The sequence below is a fragment of the Taudactylus pleione genome, unplaced genomic scaffold (genome assembly GCF_031769625.1).
Source record: "Taudactylus pleione unplaced genomic scaffold, aTauple2 ptg000428l, whole genome shotgun sequence".
Lineage (NCBI taxonomy): Eukaryota > Metazoa > Chordata > Amphibia > Anura > Myobatrachidae > Taudactylus > Taudactylus pleione.
In genome coordinates, this window is record NW_028284830.1 from 1,738,478 (window position 1) to 1,762,631 (window position 24,154).

The 24,154-nt window shown below is 43.1% G+C and overlaps 1 protein-coding gene across 1 annotated transcript in view; it reads left to right on the plus strand.

Annotated features, from left to right (window-relative positions):
* The window catches only part of LOC148506082 (receptor-type tyrosine-protein phosphatase F-like), a 149,093-nt gene that overhangs the window by 51,736 nt on the left and 73,203 nt on the right, over positions 1-24,154 (plus strand). Inside the window, exons 8-9 of the mRNA XM_088447311.1 lie at positions 16,959-17,147; positions 23,841-23,951. Of these exons, the coding sequence (XP_088303437.1) occupies positions 16,959-17,147; positions 23,841-23,951 (300 nt within the window). The remainder of the gene's footprint in view (positions 1-16,958; positions 17,148-23,840; positions 23,952-24,154) is intronic.

Below are 24,154 nucleotides of genomic sequence, written 5' to 3' on the forward strand. Positions count from 1 at the left end.
CCTGCCTCTACTACTATTTATAATATAGTATTCTGCCCCATACATGTCACCCCTATTAGATTCATTCATGCAGTATACCAGCTAGAGGACACTGCCTATACTACTATTTATAATATAGTATTCTGCCCCATACATGTCACCTCCTATTAGATTCATTCATGCAGTATACCAGCTACAGGACACTGCCTATACTACTATTTATAAAATAGTATTCTGCCCCATAAATGTCATCCCCTATTAGATTCATTCATGCAGTATACCAACTACAGGACACTGCCTATGCTATTTATAATATAGTATTCTGCCCCATACATGTCACCCCTATTAGATTCATTCATGCAGTATACCAGCTACAGGATCTGCCTCTACTACTATTTATAATATAGTATTCTGCCCCATACATGTCACCCCCTATTAGATTCATTCATGCAGTATACCAGCTACAGGACCCTGCCTCTACTACTATTTATAATATAGTATTCTGCCCCATACATGTCACCCCCTATTAGATTCATTCATGCAGTATACCAGCTACAGGACCCTGCCTATACTATTTATAATATAGTATTCTGCCCCATACATGTCTCCCCTATTAGATTCATTCATGCAGTATACCAGCTACAGGACCCTACCTCTACTACTATTTATAATATAGTATTCTGCCCCATACATGTCACCCCGTATTAGATTCATTCATGCAGTATACCAGCTACAAGACCCTGTCTCTTCTACAATTTATAATATAGTATTCTGCCCCATACATGTCACCCCCTATTAGATTCATTCATGCGGTATACCAGCTACAGGACCCTGCCTATACTACTATTTATAATATAGTATTCTGCCCCATACATGTCACCCCCTATTAGATTAATTCATGCAGTATACCAGCTATAGGACCCTGCCTCTACTACTATTTCTAATATAGTATTCTGCCCCATACATGTCACCCCCTATTAGATTCATTCATGCGGTATACCAGCTACAGGACACTGCCTATACTATTATTTATAATATAGTATTCTGCCCCATACATGTCACCCCCTATTAGATTCATTCATGCAGTATAGCAGCTAAAGGACCCTGCCTCTACTACTATTTATAATATAGTATTCTGCCCCATACATGTCACCCCCTATTAGATTCATTCATGCAGTATACCAGCTACAGGACCCTGCCTCTACTACTATTTATAATATAGTATTCTGCCCCATACATGTCACCCCTATTAGATTCATTCATGCAGTATACCAGCTACAGGACCCTGCCTCTACTACTATTTGCTAATTATAATATAGTATTCTGCCCCATACATGTCACCCCCTATTAGATTCATTCATGCAGTATACCAGCTACAGGACCCTGCCTATACTACTATTTATAATATAGTATTCTGCCCCATACATGTCTCCCCCTATTAGATTCATTCATGCGGTATACCAGCTACAGGACACTGCCTATACTACTATTTATAATATAGTATTCTGCCCTATACATGTCACCCCCTATTAGATTCATTCATGCGGTATACCAGCTACAGGACCCTGCCTCCACTACTATTTATAATATAGTATTCTGCCCCATACATGTCACCCCCTATTAGATTCATTCATGCGGTATGCCAGCTACAGGACCCTGCCTCCACTACAATTTATAGTATAGTATTCTGCCCCATACATGTCACCTCCTATTAGATTCATTCATGCGGTATACCAGCTACAGGACCCTGCCTCTACTACTATTTATAATATAGTTTGCTGCCCCATACATGACACCTCCTATTAGATTCATTCATGCGGTATACCAGCTACAGGACACTGCCTCTACTACTATTTATAATATAGTATTCTGCCCCATACATGTCACCCCCTATTAGATTCATTCATGCGGTATACCAGCCACAGGACCCTGCCTCTACTACTATTTATAATATAGTATTCTGCCCCATACATGTCACCTCCTATTAGATTCATTCATGCGGTATACCAGCTACAGGACACTGCCTCTACTACTATTTATAAAATAGTATTCTGCCCCATACATGTCATCCCCTATTAGATTCATTCATGCAGTATACCAGCTACAGGACACTGCCTATACTATTTATAATATAGTATTCTGCCCCATACATGTCACCCCTATTAGATTCATTCATGCAGTATACCAGCTACAGGACCTGCCTCTACTACTATTTATAATATAGTATTCTGCCCCATACATGTCACCCCCTATTAGATTCATTCATGCAGTATACCAGCTACAGGACCCTGCCTCTACTACTATTTATAATATAGTATTCTGCCCCATACATGTCACCCCTATTAGATTCATTCATGCAGTATACCAGCTACAGGACCCTGCCTCTACTACTATTTGCTAATTATAATATAGTATTCTGCCCCATACATGTCACCCCCTATTAGATTCATTCATGCAGTATACCAGCTACAGAACCCTGCCTATACTACTATTTATAATATAGTATTCTGCCCCATACATGTCTCCCCCTATTAGATTCATTCATGCGGTATACCAGCTACAGGACACTGCCTATACTACTATTTATAATATAGTATTCTGCCCTATACATGTCACCCCCTATTAGATTCATTCATGCGGTATACCAGCTACAGGACCCTGCCTCCACTACTATTTATAATATAGTATTCTGCCCCATACATGTCACCCCCTATTAGATTCATTCATGCGGTATGCCAGCTACAGGACCCTGCCTCCACTACAATTTATAATATAGTATTCTGCCCCATACATGTCACCTCCTATTAGATTCATTCATGCGGTATACCAGCTACAGGACCCTGCCTCTACTACTATTTATAATATAGTTTGCTGCCCCATACATGACACCTCCTATTAGATTCATTCATGCGGTATACCAGCTACAGGACACTGCCTCTACTACTATTTATAATATAGTATTCTGCCCCATACATGTCACCCCCTATTAGATTCATTCATGAGGTATACCAGCCACAGGACCCTGCCTCTACTACTATTTATAATATAGTATTCTGCCCCATACATGTCACCTCCTATTAGATTCATTCATGCGGTATACCAGCTACAGGACACTGCCTCTACTACTATTTATAAAATAGTATTCTGCCCCATACATGTCATCCCCTATTAGATTCATTCATGCAGTATACCAGCTACAGGACACTGCCTATACTATTTATAATATAGTATTCTGCCCCATACATGTCACCCCTATTAGATTCATTCATGCAGTATACCAGCTACAGGACCTGCCTCTACTACTATTTATAATATTGTATTCTGCCCCATACATGTCACCCCCTATTAGATTCATTCATGCAGTATACCAGCTACAGGACCCTGCCTCTACTACTATTTATAATATAGTATTCTGCCCCATACATGTCACCCCTATTAGATTCATTCATGCAGTATACCAGCTACAGGACCCTGCCTCTACTACTATTTATAATATAGTATTCTGCCCCATACATGTCACCCCCTTTTAGATTCATTCATGCAGTATACCAGCTACAGGACCCTACCTCTACTACAATTTATAATATAGTATTCTGCCCCATACATGTCACCCCCTATTAGATTCATTCATGCGGTATACCAGCTACAGGACACTGCCTATACTATTTATAATATAGTATTCTGCCCCATACATGTCACCCCGTATTAGATTCATTCATGCAGTATACCAGCTACAGGACCCTGCCTCTACTACTATTTGCTAATTATAATATAGTATTCTGCCCCATACATGTCACCCCCTATTAGATTCATTCATGCAGTATACCAGCTACAGGACCCTACCTCTACTACAATTTATAATATAGTATTCTGCCCCATACATGTCACCCCCAATTAGATTCATTCATGCGGTATACCAGCTACAGGACACTGCCTATACTATTTATAATATAGTATTCTGCCCCATACATGTCACCCCGTATTAGATTCATTCATGCAGTATACCAGCTATAGGACCCTGCCTATACTACTATTTGCTAATTATAATATAGTATTCTGCCCCATACATGTCACCCCCTATTAGATTCATTCATGCAGTATACCAGCTACAGCACCCTGCCTCTACTACTATTTATAATATAGTATTCTGCCCCATACATGTCACCCCCTATTAGATTCATTCATGCAGTATACCTGCTACAGGACCCTGCCTCTACTACTATTTATAATATAGTATTCTGCCCCATACATGTCACCCCTTATTAGATTCATTCATGCAGTATACCAGCTACAGGACCCTGCCTCTACTACTATTTAGAATATAGTATTCTGCCCCATACATGTCACCCCCTATTAGATTCATTCATGCAATATACCAGCTACAGGACACTGCCTCTACTACTATTTGCTAGTTATAATATAGTATTCTGCCCCATACGTCACCACCTATTAGAATCATTCATGCAGTATACCAGCTACAGGACCCTGCCTCTACTACTATTTATAATATAGTATTCTGCCCCATACATGTCACCCCCTATTAGATTCATTCATGCAGTATACCAGCTACAGGACACTGCCTCTACTACTATTTAGAATATAGTATTCTGCCCCATACATGTCACTCCCTATTAGATTCATTCATGCAGTATACCAGCTACAGGACACTGCCTCTACTACTATTTAGAATATAGTATTCTGCCCCATACATGTCACCTCCTATTAGATTCATTCATACAGTATACCAGCTGCTGGACCCTGCCTCTACTACTATTTATAATATAGTATTCTGCCCCATACATGTCACCCCTATTAGATTCATTCATGCAGTATACCAGCTAGAGGACACTGCCTATACTACTATTTATAATATAGTATTCTGCCCCATACATGTCACTCCCTATTAGATTCATTCATGCAGTATACCAGCTACAGGACCCTGCCTCTACTACTATTTAGAATATAGTATTCTGCCCCATACATGTCACCCCCTATTAGATTCATTCATGCAGTATACCAGCTACAGGACACTGCCTCTACTACTATTTGCTAGTTATAATATAGTATTCTGCCCCATGCACGTCACCACCTATTAGATTCATTCATGCAGTATACCAGCTACAGGACCCTGCCTCTACTACTATTTATAATATAGTATTCTGCCCCATACATGTCACTCCCTATTAGATTCATTCATGCAGTATACCAGCTACAGGACACTGCCTCTACTACTATTTAGAATATAGTATTCTGCCCCATACATGTCACCTCCTATTAGATTCATTCATACAGTATACCAGCTACAGGACACTGCCTATACTATTATTTATAATATAGTATTATGCCCCATACATGTCACCCCCTATTAGATTCATTCATGCAGTATACCAGCTAGAGGACACTGCCTATACTACTATTTATAATATAGTATTCTGCCCCATACATGTCACCCCCTATTAGATTCATTCATGCAGTATAGCAGCTACAGGACACTGCCTATACTACTATTTATAATATAGTATTCTGCCCCTTACATGTCACCCCTTATTAGATTCATTCATGCAGTATACCAGCTACAGGACCCTGCCTCTACTACTATTTATAATATAGTATTCTGCCCCTTACATGTCACCCCTTATTAGATTCATTCATACAGTATACCAGCTACAGGACACTGCCTCTACTACTATTTATAATATAGTATTCTGCCCCATACATGTCACCCCCTATTAGATTCATTCATGCAGTATACCAGCTACAGGACACTGCCTATACTACTATTTATAATATAGTATTCTGCCTCATACATGTCACCCCCTATTAGATTCATTCATGCAGTATACCAGCTACAGGACACCGCCTATACTCCTATTTGCTAGTTATAATATAGTATTCTGCCCCATACATGTCACCACCTATTAGATTCATTCATGCAGTATACCAGCTACAGGACCCTGCCTCTACTACTATTTATAATATAGTATTCTGCCCCATACATGTCACTTCCTATTAGATTCATTCATGCAGTATACCAGCTACAGGACACTGCCTCTACTACTATTTAGAATATAGTATTCTGCCCCATACATGTCACTTCCTATTAGATTCATTCATATAGTATACCAGCTACAGGACCCTGCCTCTACTACTATTTATAATATAGTATTGTGCCCCATACATGTCACTCCCTATTAGATTCATTCATGCAGTACACCAGCTACAGGACCCTGCCTCTACTACTATTTATAATATAGTATTGTGCCCCATACATGTCACCCCCTATTAGATTCATTCATACAGTATACCAGCTACAGGACCCTGCCTCTACTACTATTTATAATATAATATTCTGCCCCATACATGTCACCCCCTATTAGATTCATTCATACAGTATACCAGCTACAGGACCCTGCCTCTACTACTATTTGCTATTTATAATATAGTATTCTACCCCATACATGAGCATCCAGTAAAACTGCAGTTATTGCGGAACTGCAAGTTCCAGCTTGTCTTATGCAGTTCTGCTGGCAGGTCATGCTTTAGAGTCAGCTGTTACTAATATCTGACCTATACAGACCAGGGCCCAAATGTAATAGCCTGCGTTCTGCAGGAACTGACGTTGTTTCAGCGATTTTAGCCGCTAGATTTAAAGCGGAAATATTTTAAACGGCAAAACCAAGCTGGTTTCGCCTTTTAAATTAATGTCACTTTAAATCTAGCGGATAAATCACAAAAATCACTCTGGTGCCTGTAACTCACAGGCAAATACATTTTGGCCCAGAGGTATGAGATTATTCTGAAAGCACCAAGTTAGTCTGATGATAACCTAAACTGTGAAAAGAATAGATAAGGTATCCCACCATAGCTCCTGCTCAAAACAAGTAATCAACAGATACTTCGCTTATACGTATCAATGATGTCTTAAATTTCTTGTCTCCAAATAGTGATGAGGTATAACCAATGTATTCCATAACATGAAAAAGAGAAGGAAGAGAAATCTAGTGCAGATATTCTGACAATTAGTTCATTACAATTGAATAGACCTGGTTCCAAAATTGCTAATACCATGTGCACAAAATGCTTACATATAGAGCACATAGAAAATAGGGCAGATTTATTTTAAGCAAAAATTAAGAACAACATAGGCACATACAATACAATACAAAAGAGGAGCTCTAGATGAATAATGAGCATCCCTTAGATATAAAACAAATACACCATGATCACAGGTGAAGTTGGCCTCCTACCAGAATCCAGGAAAACAGATGCATGTAATAACTGGGAAGATGTATTTGACCCGGGTTCAGCCTCAGCTATCAGTCCTCATCTATCCCACACTGGTTCTGGATGTATCCTGTGACCCCTCTCTGCTGCCAACGCGTTTCTACCATTAAGGTCTTTGTCAAGGCAATGAGGGTTTAATCATGCTAAGCTACTTAAATACCCCTATCAATCAGGATCTAGATTGCAGGGAGGAGCCATCTTCATTACAATATGTATTGCACAATATCCAAGAACCAAGTTCATACATAAAAGATGACTTCAATCATTAAAATCTTTAGTCATAAATCTATTAGTTTGGTCAATTTTCAATATCAAACAGGCACAAATTTTTTTATTTTATTCTCCCAAAATGGAAGTCAACGTACATCCCACTTCCGGTCCTATCTATAAACAAGTCCACGTGTATCATCTAGCACATGTCCTTCCGGTAACTCTGTAAAATACAGGGCGCTTGGGATAAAGTATTCCTTCCCTGGTTGTAGATTCCCCTTGTAATAAACATCCGGACGCCACATCGCAATGCCGGATATAGTGTCCCGCTGCTCATGCTCCGATAACCGGAAGTGTGCGCCACACGGCGCAATGATGTCTGGGACTTGTAGTGAAATTGTTCCGTTGGTCCCGGAAGTGACATATCGGCAGCTGTGCTCTCCGTGCACCGGAAGTACGTGGCATACACCATATGGGTAACTGGAACTTGTAGTTTAACAGGTCCATTATTCCCGGAAGTGACATACCAGTTATTTGGTCTGCAGGGTGAATATACAGATAATTCAATACAAAAGAAACCCAAGACCTATAGTTACAGTATCCAGATACAATATTATACACAATCACTATATAACTTAACCATAAAATTGTTAAAAAATATATATAAATACTAAGAATATAAATATTAAAAAGGGATATTATAAAAACATGTGCAAAACATGAAGAATTAATCTAAGAACCATTTAATCTCAAAATCCTTATTGATACCTCCAGGTTGCAGAGTTTTGAGGGAATATATAAGATTCATCTCTGCTTTGGCTAATTCTTGAGTTAGGGTATTGTTCCTCCAATTCACTCTCACCTGTTTTAATACCCCAAATTCTTTAATCTCCCCAATGTTCTTATTATGTATGTCTTTAAAATGGGATGACAAGGCATGGGTTTCTAAACCCTTTTTAATATTCCGGAGATGTTTCGCAAGTCTTATTTTTAAGGGTCTAGATGTTCTTCCAATGTAATGTTTATTACAATTACATCCTATATAGTACACAACATTTTTTGAGTTGCATGTGGAAAAATCTTCTATTTTTTTCTCAATGCCATTTATTTCTACATTAACACACTTCCTGACCCCCTTGACTGTCTTACACATCATACACATTCCACACCTCTGAAAACCCTTAGTGGTAATTCTACCATTGGTCTTAGGAGGTGAAAGGGCACTTTTAGTAATTTATCCTTGATATGTTTTGCTCTCCTATAAATGAATCTAGGTCTTTCCGGGAGGAGTGGTTTTAAAATTTGGTCTGCTTTTAAAATGGGCCAATGGGTTTTCACAATGCGTTCAATCTGTTTATATTGTGAATTGTAATCCGTAATGAACGCCAGCTTAAAACCTTCTTCGGGATTTTGAATTTTCTTCTTCTGGGTTAACAATGTGTCCTTCTCAAGATTTATACATTTTTCCATAGCTACCCAGACCTTCTTCTTTTTATACCCACTATTTTCAAATTTTTTCATCATATTACTTGCTTGTTCTCTAAAAACTTTATTCTCTGAACAATTTCTTTTAAGTCTCTGTAGTTGGCTATTTGGAATTGAGGACCTCATTCAGAGTCGGTCATTGCGGCCGCACGGTCGTACGTGAAAAGGGGCCGGATATGCAAATGATGCACTCGCATGTTGCGTCCCTAAGATCGGATTGTTAGCTGGCCGACCAAGGGGAGGAAGCGGCCGGAAGACAAAAAATATGCTTCCTTCTCGTACGCATTACACGTCATCTCCAGCCATATAAGGATTAATCGAGACCATCGGGAACCATCGGAACTGGTTGTAGAGCTTAAGGTTGACCATACCCTCTCTTAAGCACTACGATCAGGTCAGTGTACAAACCACCCATGTCACATGTGCCATGACACTACTTTGTTAATTATGCACTCCCATAAAACGCCATTCGCATAATTAGGCATGCCTGCGTTCGGATCTCCACTGCCCCGTTTTCAAGCATCTTCCCCTGTTACCACCCACAAACGCCTCATCCTGTCACTCAAACTACCGACCTGGCTGTGTTCAAGGAGAGAGAAATTTTTGATCGTAGCAGCAAGTTTGCGCACGCGCATAGCGAACTTTACGCATGCGCAGTTCAGCGAACATCGGTGGCGTACGACCGTGCGGCCGCAATGACCAACTCTGAATGAGGTCCTGAATCCAGCCAATTTACATGATGATAGCTCTGGGCATCTAAAAAGGTTCCTGAACCCGTTAGTTTTGTATAACTGCGTGTCATTATTTGGCCTTCCTGTATATAAATAGTTAAGTCTAAAAAATTAATCATAGAGTCACTAATATTGAAGGTTAATTTGATATTAAAAGTATTTTCATTAAGATATTTACAAAATTCCTCCAATGTTTGGCGGCCTCCCCTCCAGATAAAAACAATATCATCTATATACCTCGCCCATGTCACCAGATTCGCCCCATATTTGGTGTTATTCCACACATACTGCAATTCCCACATACCCATGAAAATATTAGCATAACTTGGGGCGAATCTGGTGCCCATGGCTGTCCTGACTTTTTGTAGGTAAAAGCTGTCCTTAAAATGAAAATAATTGTTTTCTAAAATAAAAGCTATCCCTTTTAATAAAAATTATTTTAAGACTGTCGCATATTCACTCTCTTCTAGACACAAAGATACTGCTTCTAAACCTAGTTCATGTTGGATAATAGTGTAAAGTGAGCACACGTCAGCCATAATAAATAGAAATTCTTCCTCCCATTTAATAGTTTTTAATAAATTCAAAACATCAAGAGTGTCTTTAAGATGGGATCTATTTTTTAAAACAAGAGATTGTAAGAAGTGATCTATATATTCTGAAAGGTTGGCTGTTACCGAATTAACCCCTGATACAATAGGGTGGCCGGGCGGATTATTTGCATCCTTGTGGATTTTTGGTAAGATATACAGTACTGGTATTGCTGGTTCTTGATTGATTATGAACTTTGATCCTGTATCCGTTATAGCTAATTTTTTCACATATTCTTTAACAAAATTTGTCAGGTTAGTTAAAATCCTATTTGTAGGGTTTCCCCTTAATTTCTTATAAGTAATTTTGTCCGACAATTGTCTGAGTACCTCACTTTCATAATTCTCCCAATCCATTAACACAACCCCCCCCTTATCTGCTGGTTTTACAATCACATTTCTATTCTCCTTCAGTGATTGTAAAACGATGTGTGCTCACTTTACACTATTATCCAACATGAACTAGGTTTAGAAGCAGTATCTTTGTGTCTAGAAAGAGAGTGAATATGCGACAGTCTTAAAATAATTTTTATTAAAAGGGATAGCTTTTATTTTAGAAAACAATTATTTTCATTTTAAGGACAGCTTTTACCTACAAAAAGTCGGGACAGCCATGGGCTCCAGATTCGCCCCAAGTTATGCTAATATTTTCATGGGTATGTGGGAATTGCAGCACGTGTGGAATAACACCAAATATGGGGTGAATCTGGTGACATGGGCGAGGTATATAGATGATATTGTTTTTATCTGGAGGGGAGGCCGCCAAGCATTGGAGGAATTTTGTAAATATCTTAATGAAAATACTTTTAATATCAAATTAACCTTCAATATTAGTGACTCTATGATTAATTTTTTTGACTTAACTATTTATATACAGGAATGCCAAATAATGACACGCAGTTATACAAAACTAACGGGTTCAGGAACCATTTTAGATGCCCAGAGCTGTCATCATGTAAATTGGCTGGATTCAATTGCAAATAGCCAACTACAGAGACTTAAAAGAAATTGTTCAGAGAATAAAGTTTTTAGAGAACAAGCAAGTAATATGATGAAAAATTTTGAAAATAGTGGGTATAAAAAGGAGAAGGTCCGGGTAGCTATGGAAAAATGTATAAATCTTGAGAAGGACACATTGTTAACCCAGAAGAAGAAAATTCAAAATCCCGAAGAGGGTTTTAAGCTGGCGTTCATTACGGATTACAATTCACAATATAAACAGATTGAACGCATTGTGAAAACCCATTGGCCCATTTTAAAAGCAGACCAAATTTTAAAACCACTCCTCCCGGAAAGACCTAGATTCATTTATAGGAGAGCAAAACATATCAAGGATAAATTACTAAAAGTGCCCTTTCACCTCCTAAGACCAATGGTAGAATTACCACTAAGGGTTTTCAGAGGTGTGGAATGTGTATGATGTGTAAGACAGTCAAGGGGGTCAGGAAGTGTGTTAATGTAGAAATAAATGGCATTGAGAAAAAAATAGAAGATTTTTCCACATGCAACTCAAAAAATGTTGTGTACTATATAGGATGTAATTGTAATAAACATTACATTGGAAGAACATCTAGACCCTTAAAAATAAGACTTGCGAAACATCTCCGGAATATTAAAAAGGGTTTAGAAACCCATGCCTTGTCATCCCATTTTAAAGACATACATAATAAGAACATTGGGGAGATTAAAGAATTTGGGTATTAAAACAGGTGAGAGTGAATTGGAGGAACAATAACCTAACTCAAGAATTAGCCAAAGCAGAGATGAATCTTATATATTCCCTCAAAACTCTGCAACCCGGAGGTATCAATAAGGATTTTGAGATTAAATGGTTCTTAGATTAATTCTTCATGATTTGCACATGTTTTTATAATATCCCTTTTTTAATATTTATATTCTTAGTATTTATATATATTTTTTAACAATTTTATGGTTAAGTTATATAGTGATTGTGTATAATGTTGTACGCACGGAGGGCACAGCTGCCGATATGTCACTTCCGGGACCAACGGGACAATTTCACTACAAGTCCCAGACATCATTGCGCCGTGTGGCGCACACTTCCGGTTATCGGAGCATGAGCAGCGGGACATTATATCCGGCATTGCGATGTGGCGTCCGGATGTTTATTACAAGGGGAATCTACATCCAGGGAAGGAATACTTTATCCCAAGCGCCCTGTATTTTACAGAGTTACCGGAAGGACATGTGCTAGATGATACACGTGGACTTGTTTATAGATAGGACCGGAAGTGGGATGTACGTTGACTTCCGTTTTGGGAGAATAAAATAAAAAAAATTGTGCCTGTTTGATATTGAAAATTGACCAACCTAATAGATTTTAATGATTGAAGTCATCTTTTATGCATGAACTTGTTTCTTGGATATTGTGTAATACATATTGTAATGAAGATGGCTCCTCCCAGCAATCTAGATCCTGATTGATAGGGGTATTTAAGTAGCTTAGCATGATCAAACCCTCATTGCCTTGACAAAAACCTTAATGGTAGAAACGCGTTGGCAGCAGAGAGGGGTCACAGGATCCATCCAGAACAAGTGTGGGCCAGATGAGGACTGATAGCTGAGGCTGAATCCGGGTCAAATACATCTTCCCAGTTATTACATGCATCTGTTTTCCTGGATTCTGGTAGGAGGCCAACTTCACCTGTGATCATGATGTATTCGTTTTATATCTAAGGGATGCTCATTATTCATCTAGAGCTCCTCTTTTGTATTGTATTGTATGTGCCTATGTTGTTCTTAATTTTTGCTTAAAATAAATGTGCCCTATTTACTAAGTGCTCTATATGTAAGCATTTTGTGCACATGGTATTAGCAATTTTGGAACCAGGTCTATTCAATTGTAATGAACTAATTGTCAGAATATCTGCACTAGATTTCTCTTCCTTCTCTTTTTCATGTTATGGAATACATTGGTTATACCGCATCACTATTTGGAGACAAGAAATTTAAGACATCATTGATACGTATAAGCGAAGTATCTGTTGATTACTTGTTTTGAGCAGGAGCTATGGTGGGATACATTATCTATTCTTTTTGCAAGTTTTAAAATTGGAGGAGTTAGATACCTTCTTCTTAGGATATCTTACCTAAGCAGCCAGCTTGGCGCGAATATTTAACATTACTACATTTTTGTGTCTTTTTACTAGATAACCTAAACTGTGACTGTCCTTGGAAAACAGAGAGATTGCTATAACCTGCTTAGCACTGCAGCGGATTTTAGGGTTAATTACAGTAAAATTATTATTTTACATTTATGTTGAAGTTTTTTGAATGATCTTGTATTTGATTTATTTGCAGATTTGTAAATGATGATTATTGACTAAAATGTTATGTATTATGCCAGTCATCTGCACATAACTTTAGTCAGCCATATTGTGAGCTCAGCTGGTGTGATGTGACCAGTTCACTATTGGTTCAGTAAACAAAATGGCCGCCTTCACACAGTGTGTTGGTGACAGGTGCACTTTTAAATAAAAGCAGGTCTCCTATCTTAGTAAGGTGACAACTATGAGTACTTCAGTGGCTGGGAGGTGGTACAAGGGTCACTTCTGCCAAGTGCTCAGCTGAATATTTCTGGAAAATTAAAGTGAATATCACAAATGTATATGATTATGTCGGTGGTGTATGGTGACATTGTCTGTGTTTCCCTCAGCATTGTGTGCCCACCACTGTCTCAGTTATGACTTTCTTTCTCCTACGGACAGTCATGTTCGCCCCATACTGAAGCACTTCACTGTGTATTGTGGCCCTGCGGGAGTCACTGTGTACAGTACAGAAAGAACTGTACCGCTTAACGGCCTCTCATCAGAGAGAAGCGAGGGGCTTTTGTTTATGATTTCCAGCAGGGGGCAGTAAGTTACCAATTGAAATACGCCCACGTCTCACCACTCCTTTCAGCGCTAATTGGGGGAAAGAAATCCTGCCTTTTTTATTTTTTTATATTTATTTATCCATCCCCCAGGTCGCAGCTATTTAATTTCTGAATAGTCGTTGAAAGTTATGGCTGTGTCGCAGCAGTTAAATGTGTATTTATAGCCCGCATCCGTGCCAGGCATATGTTTTATGTACGGTAGGGCAGCAGCTTTGCATATCAGTGGCTCAGCAGTGCCTTACAGCTGTGTGCCATCAAGTGTATTCAAATTAGGAAGGGGGGGATGCTTACTAATACACAAAGAACCTCATTCAGACCCGCTCGGGTCGATGGTTAGGCCCTGCGCACGTGCAGTGTCTGCACTGCGTGTGTGCAAGCCCCGGAGCGAGAGAGAAATTCTCTAGCTTCGGAGCTCACTACAAAAGGGGCGGCTGTCGATGTTGGTCGACAGCTTACCCCGTTTTGTAGGCGGGGCTGGGGGGTGGTTTCACAAACTGAGGCGTTCCTTAATGGACGTCTGCCGTTTTGTGGGCGGCCGCACTGACATCAGCAGTGATGTCAGTGGGGAGCTCCTGCTCGATCAGAGCATGAAGCTCCCTGGGGCTTGTGGTTGCCGAGACCCAACCTTAGGGTCTTATCGCAAGCCCCGATGGTCGCGATGGTCTTGACCATCGCGACCATCAACCTGGTCGGTCGCTAAAGCTGTGGGTGGTAACCCACAGCTTAGCTAGCGACCAGGAGGCCGCCCACATTCAGAACTAGCGCTCGCATTTTTGCGATCGCCTCTGAATGAGGGCCAAAGTCTGGTGAGTCCCTACTGCAGTTGTGGCTCCTATTACAGACCCTTCCTGGGGTAAAATAATCTCCTTTTTAGGGACATTCAGGGCCCGTTGTAATGGATTCTAATCACCGTGTAACTTCTGAATAACAATAGTACATAACATGACAAGTTACAACTACAATGATATCAAGACTAGATCCAGTGAATAAAATTTAGTTTATGTGTACAGTATCTGCATATTTTATGTTACAAGTTGAAGATTGTCTTTGTATATTGTTGTAGTCTCACTAACCTATGCATTTGCATTTCCCTTTGAAAGGTTTCGTTACTAGGGAGGCGGTAAATTATTAAATCCTGAGGGTGTTTATACTAATGTGTAAATAGAACTCGAGAAAGCAAAATGTCTTTTCTCCATAAATCTAAGAACACAGGCACCTATTTGCTGCCGCGCAGGAACCGCACCAGACGCCAGATCTCGCCGAAAGGGAATTATACAGCATTTAGTTACTGGAGGCGAACGCAGAAAACATTATATACTGATTACAAGAAAGCAACCACCATTTCCTTCAGATTAAATATATAATGTGCATGGCGCCGGTTTCCTCTACCTTGTACAGTGGTGTAACTAGGGCAGGGCGAGCAGGGTGCGTGCCCTGGGCGCCGTGGGACCGGCGGCGTGGGGGGCGCCGCCGGCCATGGTACTGGCCCGCCCTAGTTAGCCAGTGTGGCACCGACCGCAGTGAGTGCGGTCAGCGCTACACATTTACACAGGACCGGCGCTAGGCTACTACTACTGGGGGCACCATTACTGGGAGGACCTCTACTGGGCGGGGGGCTACTACTGGGGCACTTAATCGGGAGGGGAAACCTCTACTGGGGACTACTACTTGGGGGGAGGGACTACTACTGGGGGCATTATAAAAGGGGCCTACTACTAGGGGCACTGCACTGGGGGGGCCACTACTGTGGGCAATATTAGGAAGGACCACTACAGGGGGCACTGGATAGGGGGGATCGCTACTGGGAGCCTGCATGGGGGGGGACTATTGCTGGGGGCACTATATAAGGGGCTTACTGCTAGGGGCACTGCACGGGGGGACCACTACAGGGGGCACTAGATAGGGGGGGATCACTACTGGGTGCCTGCATAAGGGGGACCACTACTGGGAAAACTGCATGGGGGGGACTACTGCTGTGGGCACTATATAAAGGGCACTGCATAGGGGGGGACTACTACATGGGGCACTATATAAAGGGCACTGCATAAGGGGATACCACTACTGGGCGCACTGCATTGTGGGGACTGCTACTGGGGGCACTGCATTAGGGGGAATACTACATGGGGCACTGCATTTGGGGGGACCACTACTGGGGGCACTGAATAAGGGGAACTAATTGAGGGCTGTATAAGGGGGACCGCTACTGGGGATACTGTATAAGGGGCACTACTATGGGCCTGCATAAGAGGGACCACAACTGCATACTGGGGGTACTGTATAAGGGGCACTACTGGGGTTAAGGTGCATATGGACAGGAATGTTCAGCATGAAAATAAAGGGGTGTGTCATGTTGACACGCCCCATTTTTAAGTGACCACACCCATTTTTTTTGCCGCGCGCGCACATATCGGGGGGGGGGAGGGGGGGGCTCCCTTTTCAAATTTACCCTGGGCTCCAAATACCCTAGTTACGCCACTGACCTTGTATTAGTGCGATAGAGGAGATTCTAGTGAAATGGGTTCTCTGCTGTTTGTAATAGCTAAAATAACCTTTGACTTTGGCTGTGTGACGGAGGGAAAGCACTATCACTCCTGCCAGGCTGGAATAAAGTCTATGCAAGTAATGATTAATAGCTTTTCTCCTAAGACGTTATATGTTAGAGTGCTGCCATGGAGATGCAGATTGCTCTAATTAGACCGATAAGACGTAGAGACACATGAATAATGCCCATCATGCATGGGAGTTATTAGGAGAATAATGAAAACCTTTCCATTTGTTTTGCAGAAAAGCAGCTGCCCCATGGATTCCCCATTATTGACATGGCACCCCAGCTCAAGGTGGTGGAGAAGACTCGTACGGCCACCATGCTCTGTGCTGCTAGCGGGAACCCAGACCCGGAAATCTCCTGGTACAAAGATTTCCTCCCCGTGGACACAGCAACTAGTAATGGGAGGATTAAGCAGCTCCGCTCAGGTACGGTGCATGACGTGTCTGCTGCCTTCACATGGGTGCCATTATGGCTGCGTCTATGGTTGAGTTTACGTCTCAGTGGCATGTGGATAAGTGTGGGGCTAGTAGTGTGTGCCATTCTATACTCCATACCTCACAACTGCCCCAGTTTAGGTGGGGTAGTTGTGATTTTAGGGGATAGCCCCTTCATCTGTGAGGACTTTCGCCCAATTGTTTGGAGACCGGTTGGGGGTTGCCGGGCACTTTACAAAGTGGCCCCACCCCAAGTTGATATAACCATGCTCTGAGTGTGACATCACCACACACGCTCTTGGCGACGCCCCCATGGCGGTGCACCCTCTGTCCTGATTCTCCCACTTCATAGGTCAGATGTTTGGAGGAGTCATACCTCATAAAGTACAGTAATTAGTGACAAGTACAGGTGTTGTATTAATTCATTTTATTCAACTGTGTTTCTGGCTATCCTCTCCACTGTGCTTACGGTAAAGGCTGGTGCATTCAAACTTCTTCCCCAATTCCCTTCCCGACTAAGTTCTATTGCGTTTACTCCTGAGCTTGTGGCTTGGCGTACACACTGCTGTTCTACATACAGTGCATCCGGAAAGTATTCACAGCGCTTCACGTTTTCCACATTTTGTTATGTTACAGCCTTATTCCAAAATGGAATAAATTCATTTTTGTTCTCAAAATTCTACACAAAATACTGTACCCCATAATGACAACATGTAAAAAGTTTTTTCTACTGCAGGGTCCATAGGGCTCCATAGGAGACCTTGTGCTATAGGTTGATGATGTCAGTCGTCGAGCACCTCAATAGTTAAATTTGTGTTCCCAGGATGCACCGGGCTCCTCTCCTATACCCCGTCCCCAGGCCAAGGCACCTCAGTTTTCGTAGGTGCTCGGCACGGAGTCGGGTCACTTCAAGAGGGGCTGTGTTGACAGCCCAGAAAATAGTTGTTTTTTACTGCAGAGTGGTCAGTATGGGCTGTCCAGCAGACGCCCATGCTGCCACTCCGACATCCTGCCGGCGCCGAGACGCTGGCACTGCGCTAGGGATCGCGGTGGGTGTCTTGTGGTTTTGGCTAGCAAAAGCCCCCAGATGCCCAGGACTGTGGCCGGACGTCACGGTGGACATACAGATAAGTAGCGGGCGTCCACGGCGGGCGCTCGCTGTAAACACAGTTCATTTACTTCCCAGGGCTGGGGGATCCCTGGGAAGAGGCTGCGTGTGGCACCAGGCACGGCGCCTGCGCTGTCACTATACCACCAGGTATAGGGGGGCCACAACCTGCGGACGTTGTGGCATCCCAGGGGTTAATAGCCCGCCAGGTGAGCGGGTCTTCCCTGTATGGCACAGCCGGCCCCTCCCCCGCTGCACTGCGCGCCTCTCCACAGTGGTTTGGTGGTTGCAGGCACCTCTCCTCCCTCAGGCAGGCCCCCTGTGAGTCCTCCGGCAGTCATTTTAATGTGCATAAAACGCTAGTCTCACAGGGAGCTGCGGAGCCTGGGTCACCCTACATACCCCTCCTCCAAGCAGGTCGGTGTATGTAGCACTATTCCTACTAGACACAAGGTCTAGTTAGTTGATGATAGTGCAGTATAGTGCAGTTTTCTCCTGGCATTGTATGTGTCTGTTGCTAGCGCTGTCTGACTGTTACACTGATCTTTTCTCTGTCAGCCATTTTAGCTATCCCTGTACTTTCTCTGTCACTAGCCCTTGTGGTGACACTGCTGCTGAGGGATCAGATTACTTCACAGTTCAGTGGTGAAGGCGGAGCCTAAGCTGAGCTGAGGAGTTTTACACATACATTCATTATGTCTGGCAGTGATTCTGCTCAGGCTGATATCCCCCTCACACAGTCCTGTAACAGGTGCTTGGCTGGACAAAAGGAGGGAGAGATTATTGTGGGAGGTATTGTGTACCCTGTGTACCAGAAATGCAGGATTACCTGCTGGGCCGAGCTCTTCTCAAGAGCTGCCCTGGGCTTGTTTTGCACAAGCACTATTTACCCTGATGGGTCGGCTTGCTGCACCTCCAGTGGCCCCACAAATGGGGTACGCTCCGCAGGTTGCTATGCCATCTACGTCACAGGGGATTTCCAGGCAGTTGGTTGTGGCTCATAATATGCCCTTACAACCCACTCCCTACCAGACTGAACCTGTTTGGGTTAATACTCTCTCCAATACGGTGCAAAACCTGACGGAGGTTTTACAGGGGGAGTCTTTCCAGCGCCCTGCTAGGAAGGAACTGTCTTCCCAGTCCACGTATTATCAAGATGATGTGTCAACTGATGATGGGGAAATTCAGGACTTATCTGATACAGAGCTCCCTCAAAAAGAGGCGAAGCCTTAGTCCAAAATTTATGTAACCGGCCTCATTCGTGCACTCCGTGTGGCTATGGATATTGGGGATGAGGATACCCTAGCAGCCAAATCCAAACATGCTTTCTTTAGGGAAGTGAAAAGTTCAGCGACTGCTTTTCCCCTGTCGGATCAGCTAGTTGAACATCTGGAAGAAGCCTGGAAAACTCCAGGCAGGAGGTTTCAACCGCAGAAATGGTTGGAAGCCACTTATCCGTTCGAGGAGAAGTATTTCTCTAAATGGGAAACTCTTCCTCAGGTGGATTCTCATATTACACGCCTTGTCAAAAGTGTGACACTTCCAATGCCGTCCATGTCGTCATTAAAGGATGTTACGGACAGAAAAGTGGAGGTGTGCCTAAAGTCCATTTATTCCCTCTTGGGGGGGGGAAGTCGCAAGGCCAGCTATGGCTATATGCTGGGTGGTCAGGGCCATGGAATGTTGGGCAAATTCCTTGGAAGCGTTGTTGCCTGTAGAAGCTACCAGTGAACAAATTGAACTGGTAGGTTACCTCAGAGACTCGGCTACATACGTGAATGAGGCTGCTTTGGATGTTAGTCTCCTAACATCTCGCATTTCATCGGCTGCAGTGTAACTAGACGCTCTCTTTGGTTGCGATCTTGGAGAGCGGATGCTGATTCCAAGAAAGGGTTAGAAGGATATCCGAACCCGCTCACCCCTAATATATATATATATATATATATATATATATATACACTGCTCAAAAAAATAAAGGGAAGACTAAAATAACACATCCTAGATCTGAATGAATGAAATATTCTTATTAAATACTTTGTTCTTTACATAGTTGAATGTGCTGACGCCAAAATCACACAAAAATTATGATTGGAAATCAAATTTATTAACCCATGGAGGTCTGGTTTTGGAGCCACACTAAAAATTAAAGTGGAAAAACACACTACAGGCTGCTCCAACTTTGATGTAATGTCCTTAAAACAAGTCAAACTGAGGCTCAGTAGTGTGTGTGGCCTCCACGTGCCTGTATGACCTTCCTGCAATGCCTGGGCATGCTCCTGATGAGGTGGCGGATGGACTCCTGAGGGATTTCCTCCCAGACCTGGACTAAAGCATCTGCCAACTCCTGGACAGTCTGTGGTGCAACGTGGCATTGGTGGATGGAGCAAGACATGACGTCCCAGATGTGCTCAATTGGATTCAGGTCTGGGGAATGGGCGGGCCAGTCCATAGCATCAATGCCTTCATCTTGCAGGAACTGCTCACACACTCGAGCCACATGAGGTCTAGCATTGTCTTGCATTAGGAGGAACCCAGGGCCAACCGCACCAGCATATGGTCTCACAAGGGGTCTGAGGATCTCATCTCGGTACCTAATGGCAGTCAGGCTACCTCTAGCGAGCACATGGAGGGCTGTGCGGCCCCCCGAAGAAATGCCACCCCACACCATTACTGACCCACTGCCAAACCGGTCATGCTGGAGGATGTTGCAGGAAGCAGAACGTTCTCCTTGACGTCTCCAGACTCACGTCTGTCACATGTGCTCAGTGTGAACCTGCTTTCATCTGTGAAGAGCACAGGGCGCCAGTGGCGAATTTGCCAATCTTGGTGTTCTCTGGCAAATGCCAATCGTCCTGCACGGTGTTGGGCTGTAAGCACAACCCCCACCTTTGGACGTCGGGCCCTCATACCACCCTCATGGAGTCTGTTTCTGACTGCTTCAGCAGACACATGCACATTTGTGGCCTGCTGGAGGTCATTTTGCAGGGCTCTGCCAGTGCTCCTCCTGTTCCTCCTTGCACAAAGGCGGAGGTAGCGGTTCTTGCCCTCTTACGGCCTCCTCCACGTCTCCTGATGTACTGGCCTGTCTCTTGGTAGCGCCTCCATGCTCTGGACACTACGCTGACAGACACAGCAAACCTTCTTGCCACAGCTCCCATTGATGTGCCATCCTGGATGAGTTGCACTACTTGAGCCACTTGTGTGGGTTGTAGACTCCGTCTCATGCTACCACTAGAGTGAAAGCACCGCCAGCATTCAAAAGTGACCAAAACATCAGCCAAAAAGCATAGGAACTGAGAAGTGGTCTGTGGTCACCACCTGCAGAACCACTCTTTTATTGGGAGTGTCTTGCTAATTGCCTATAATTTCCACCTGTTGTCTATTCCATTTGCACAACAGCATGTGAAATTGATTGTCAATCAATGTTGCTTCCTAAGTGATTTTGATTTCACAGAAATGTGAATGACTTGGAGTTACATTGTGTTGTTTAAGTGTTCCCTGTATTTTTTTGAGCAGTGTATATATATATATATATATATATATATATATATATATATATATAATGTCTAGCTGTCCCCAGATTACCCAGGAGGTAATTGAATGGTTACAGTTTTGTCCACCAAGTCATCAGTTTCAAGTTCAACCAAACATAGGAAGTTATCCAGGGTTGGGCGCTGATGGACTCCCAAAATGAGTCTGAAAAAAGTTACATCTCTGTGACCTATACAGAATCAGTCTCAGATGTAAATAGCTCCTCCTGCCCGCGGTTCCCTCCCCTAGGTGTACCTGGCTGAGATGAGACTGGATTGTGACACGAGTCACAGCTTCTCTGTCAATACAGAAAATGCTGGAAAGCGGAGTACACAAAGGAAACACAGTGCAGTTAGCAGCCGTATAGAGCAGATATTCAGTACCTAAGTGGATTGGTCCATCATCTATGTTGAGCGACGCAATATGATATTCAATTTTGTTTCTTAATGTCAACACTTTAGAATGTATGTGAATGCGTCCCCATTCCCAATTGAGTGTGAAGGATTATTTCTTTTGTGTAAAACAAGTGTGTATTGCAGTGTGAAATCACTTAATAAATGCTGCTGCATCAGGTTTTGCATAAATGGGCGTGTTTTCTGACTTTCGCCGCCCATATTTGTCTTAACTTCAAACTGCACACTGAGAACATGCCCTATACTGTACTTTCATTACCACTGTGCACCCACGTCCCGTAATTCCGCGGCCGTTCCAGCCTCAGCCCCCGAGTTACAGAGAGTCTGAATTCCGACTTGAGACGGAAAAAGACGTGGATTGCGAATAGACACATGCGCAGTAAGAATGTAAGTTGAGATTGGAAAAAAATCTCATCATACATTTAAGACTGACTTTGAATAAGTCCTATTAAATGCAGAAAGCTGCAATACATGTTGGCTTAGGTGCATGTTGCATACATTCAGCTCACAGACCATTCATGGACTGAAACTAGCACTAACTACTGACCTGCGAGTGTTGTTACTTTACTGGATGAAATCTCATGTTCCCGTACATTGGCAGCCAGTATGTACACTATATATAATAGGAAGTAGGCTTAGCAGTGTAATACATAAAATTAAATATAGTGATGCCACTGGTAGCAGCAAATCATGTGAGCGGCAACATGTAGACATACAATTTGTGTGTGCACAATTATGAAAGTTAAGCTATCTCTAGTTTTATGGGGAGTTAGGCAGCGATATGATCACACAATAGTGGGTCTGATGCAGAGCTGCACGACACAGGTGGCTGCACAAATCCGTCCATCTCTGATGCAGATGCAGAATGAGGTGTCAGACACCTCCTTGCTGCATTTGCGATCCCAGCACCGTGACAGACGATGCAGGCTGGGATCACCAGCACGATCAATGGTTGCTCCTTTGGTCGGGTTGCGGGAGCTGATGCTTTCCGCAGCCTTACTGGGTGCTGGTTACGTAAGAGGCCAGGAATCTGTGTCTGCCGATGCAGACCCTTGGCCCCGTCCCTCCGGCAAAACAGGAGTGACACGACCCCGTCTCCGGGAGCGGTGACCAGCCACGCCGCAGCATGTCAGTCATGCTGCGGCTTGGACCCCTGTGTGAGCATAATCGCAGGACCGTCCTGTGCAGACGCAGTCCCGGAAACATCGGAGATGTACGTTCATCGGAGGAACGTACATCTCTGAATCAGCGCCATTGTCACATAAACGTACAAAGTTTGACACAAAGTTATTCGCTGTAGGACATTGTGCTCAGACAGCAGCCTTCCTGATCCTGACCGCCAATAAGCCTTTAGCCTTATTGTCCATCTAGATGTGCTAGACAAATCCAGAATGATGACAGGTTAGTGAGGAACGCGGAGGACACACAGATTCCCCACAGGCAGGTTCACAGCGGCTGATAGAAGTCCTGGATGCACTTGGCATAGATTTATACTAATTAAAGGACGTGTGCCAAGTAATTAATAACGGATTTTTGGTCCACAAAGCCGGGGGACACTGGTGGAAAATGAGTTCTGGGGAAAGAAAAATGTGGGGTCCAGTCTTAATGACTTCTCCTCCTTGTCTCTCATAGGAGCTCTGCAGATAGAGAACAGCGAGGAGTCCGACCAGGGGAAGTATGAATGTGTCGCCACCAACAGTGTTGGAACGCGCTACTCAGCTCCAGCTAACCTCTACGTGCGTGGTAAGATTTCCACCCCACTGGCTCTGGTGATCACCCCCCCATGGACCACTGCTAACACTCACCTTTCCAGGACTCCAGCAGGTCTACAAAGGAGCCGCTTCTATCAACTGCTGGTCTGGCCAGTGTGGCTCATGCTAACGCCTCGTTCCTGGTGTATATTGTGCAACAGCGCCTGTGTTTGTGTGTGGTGTAAGACGGGCATG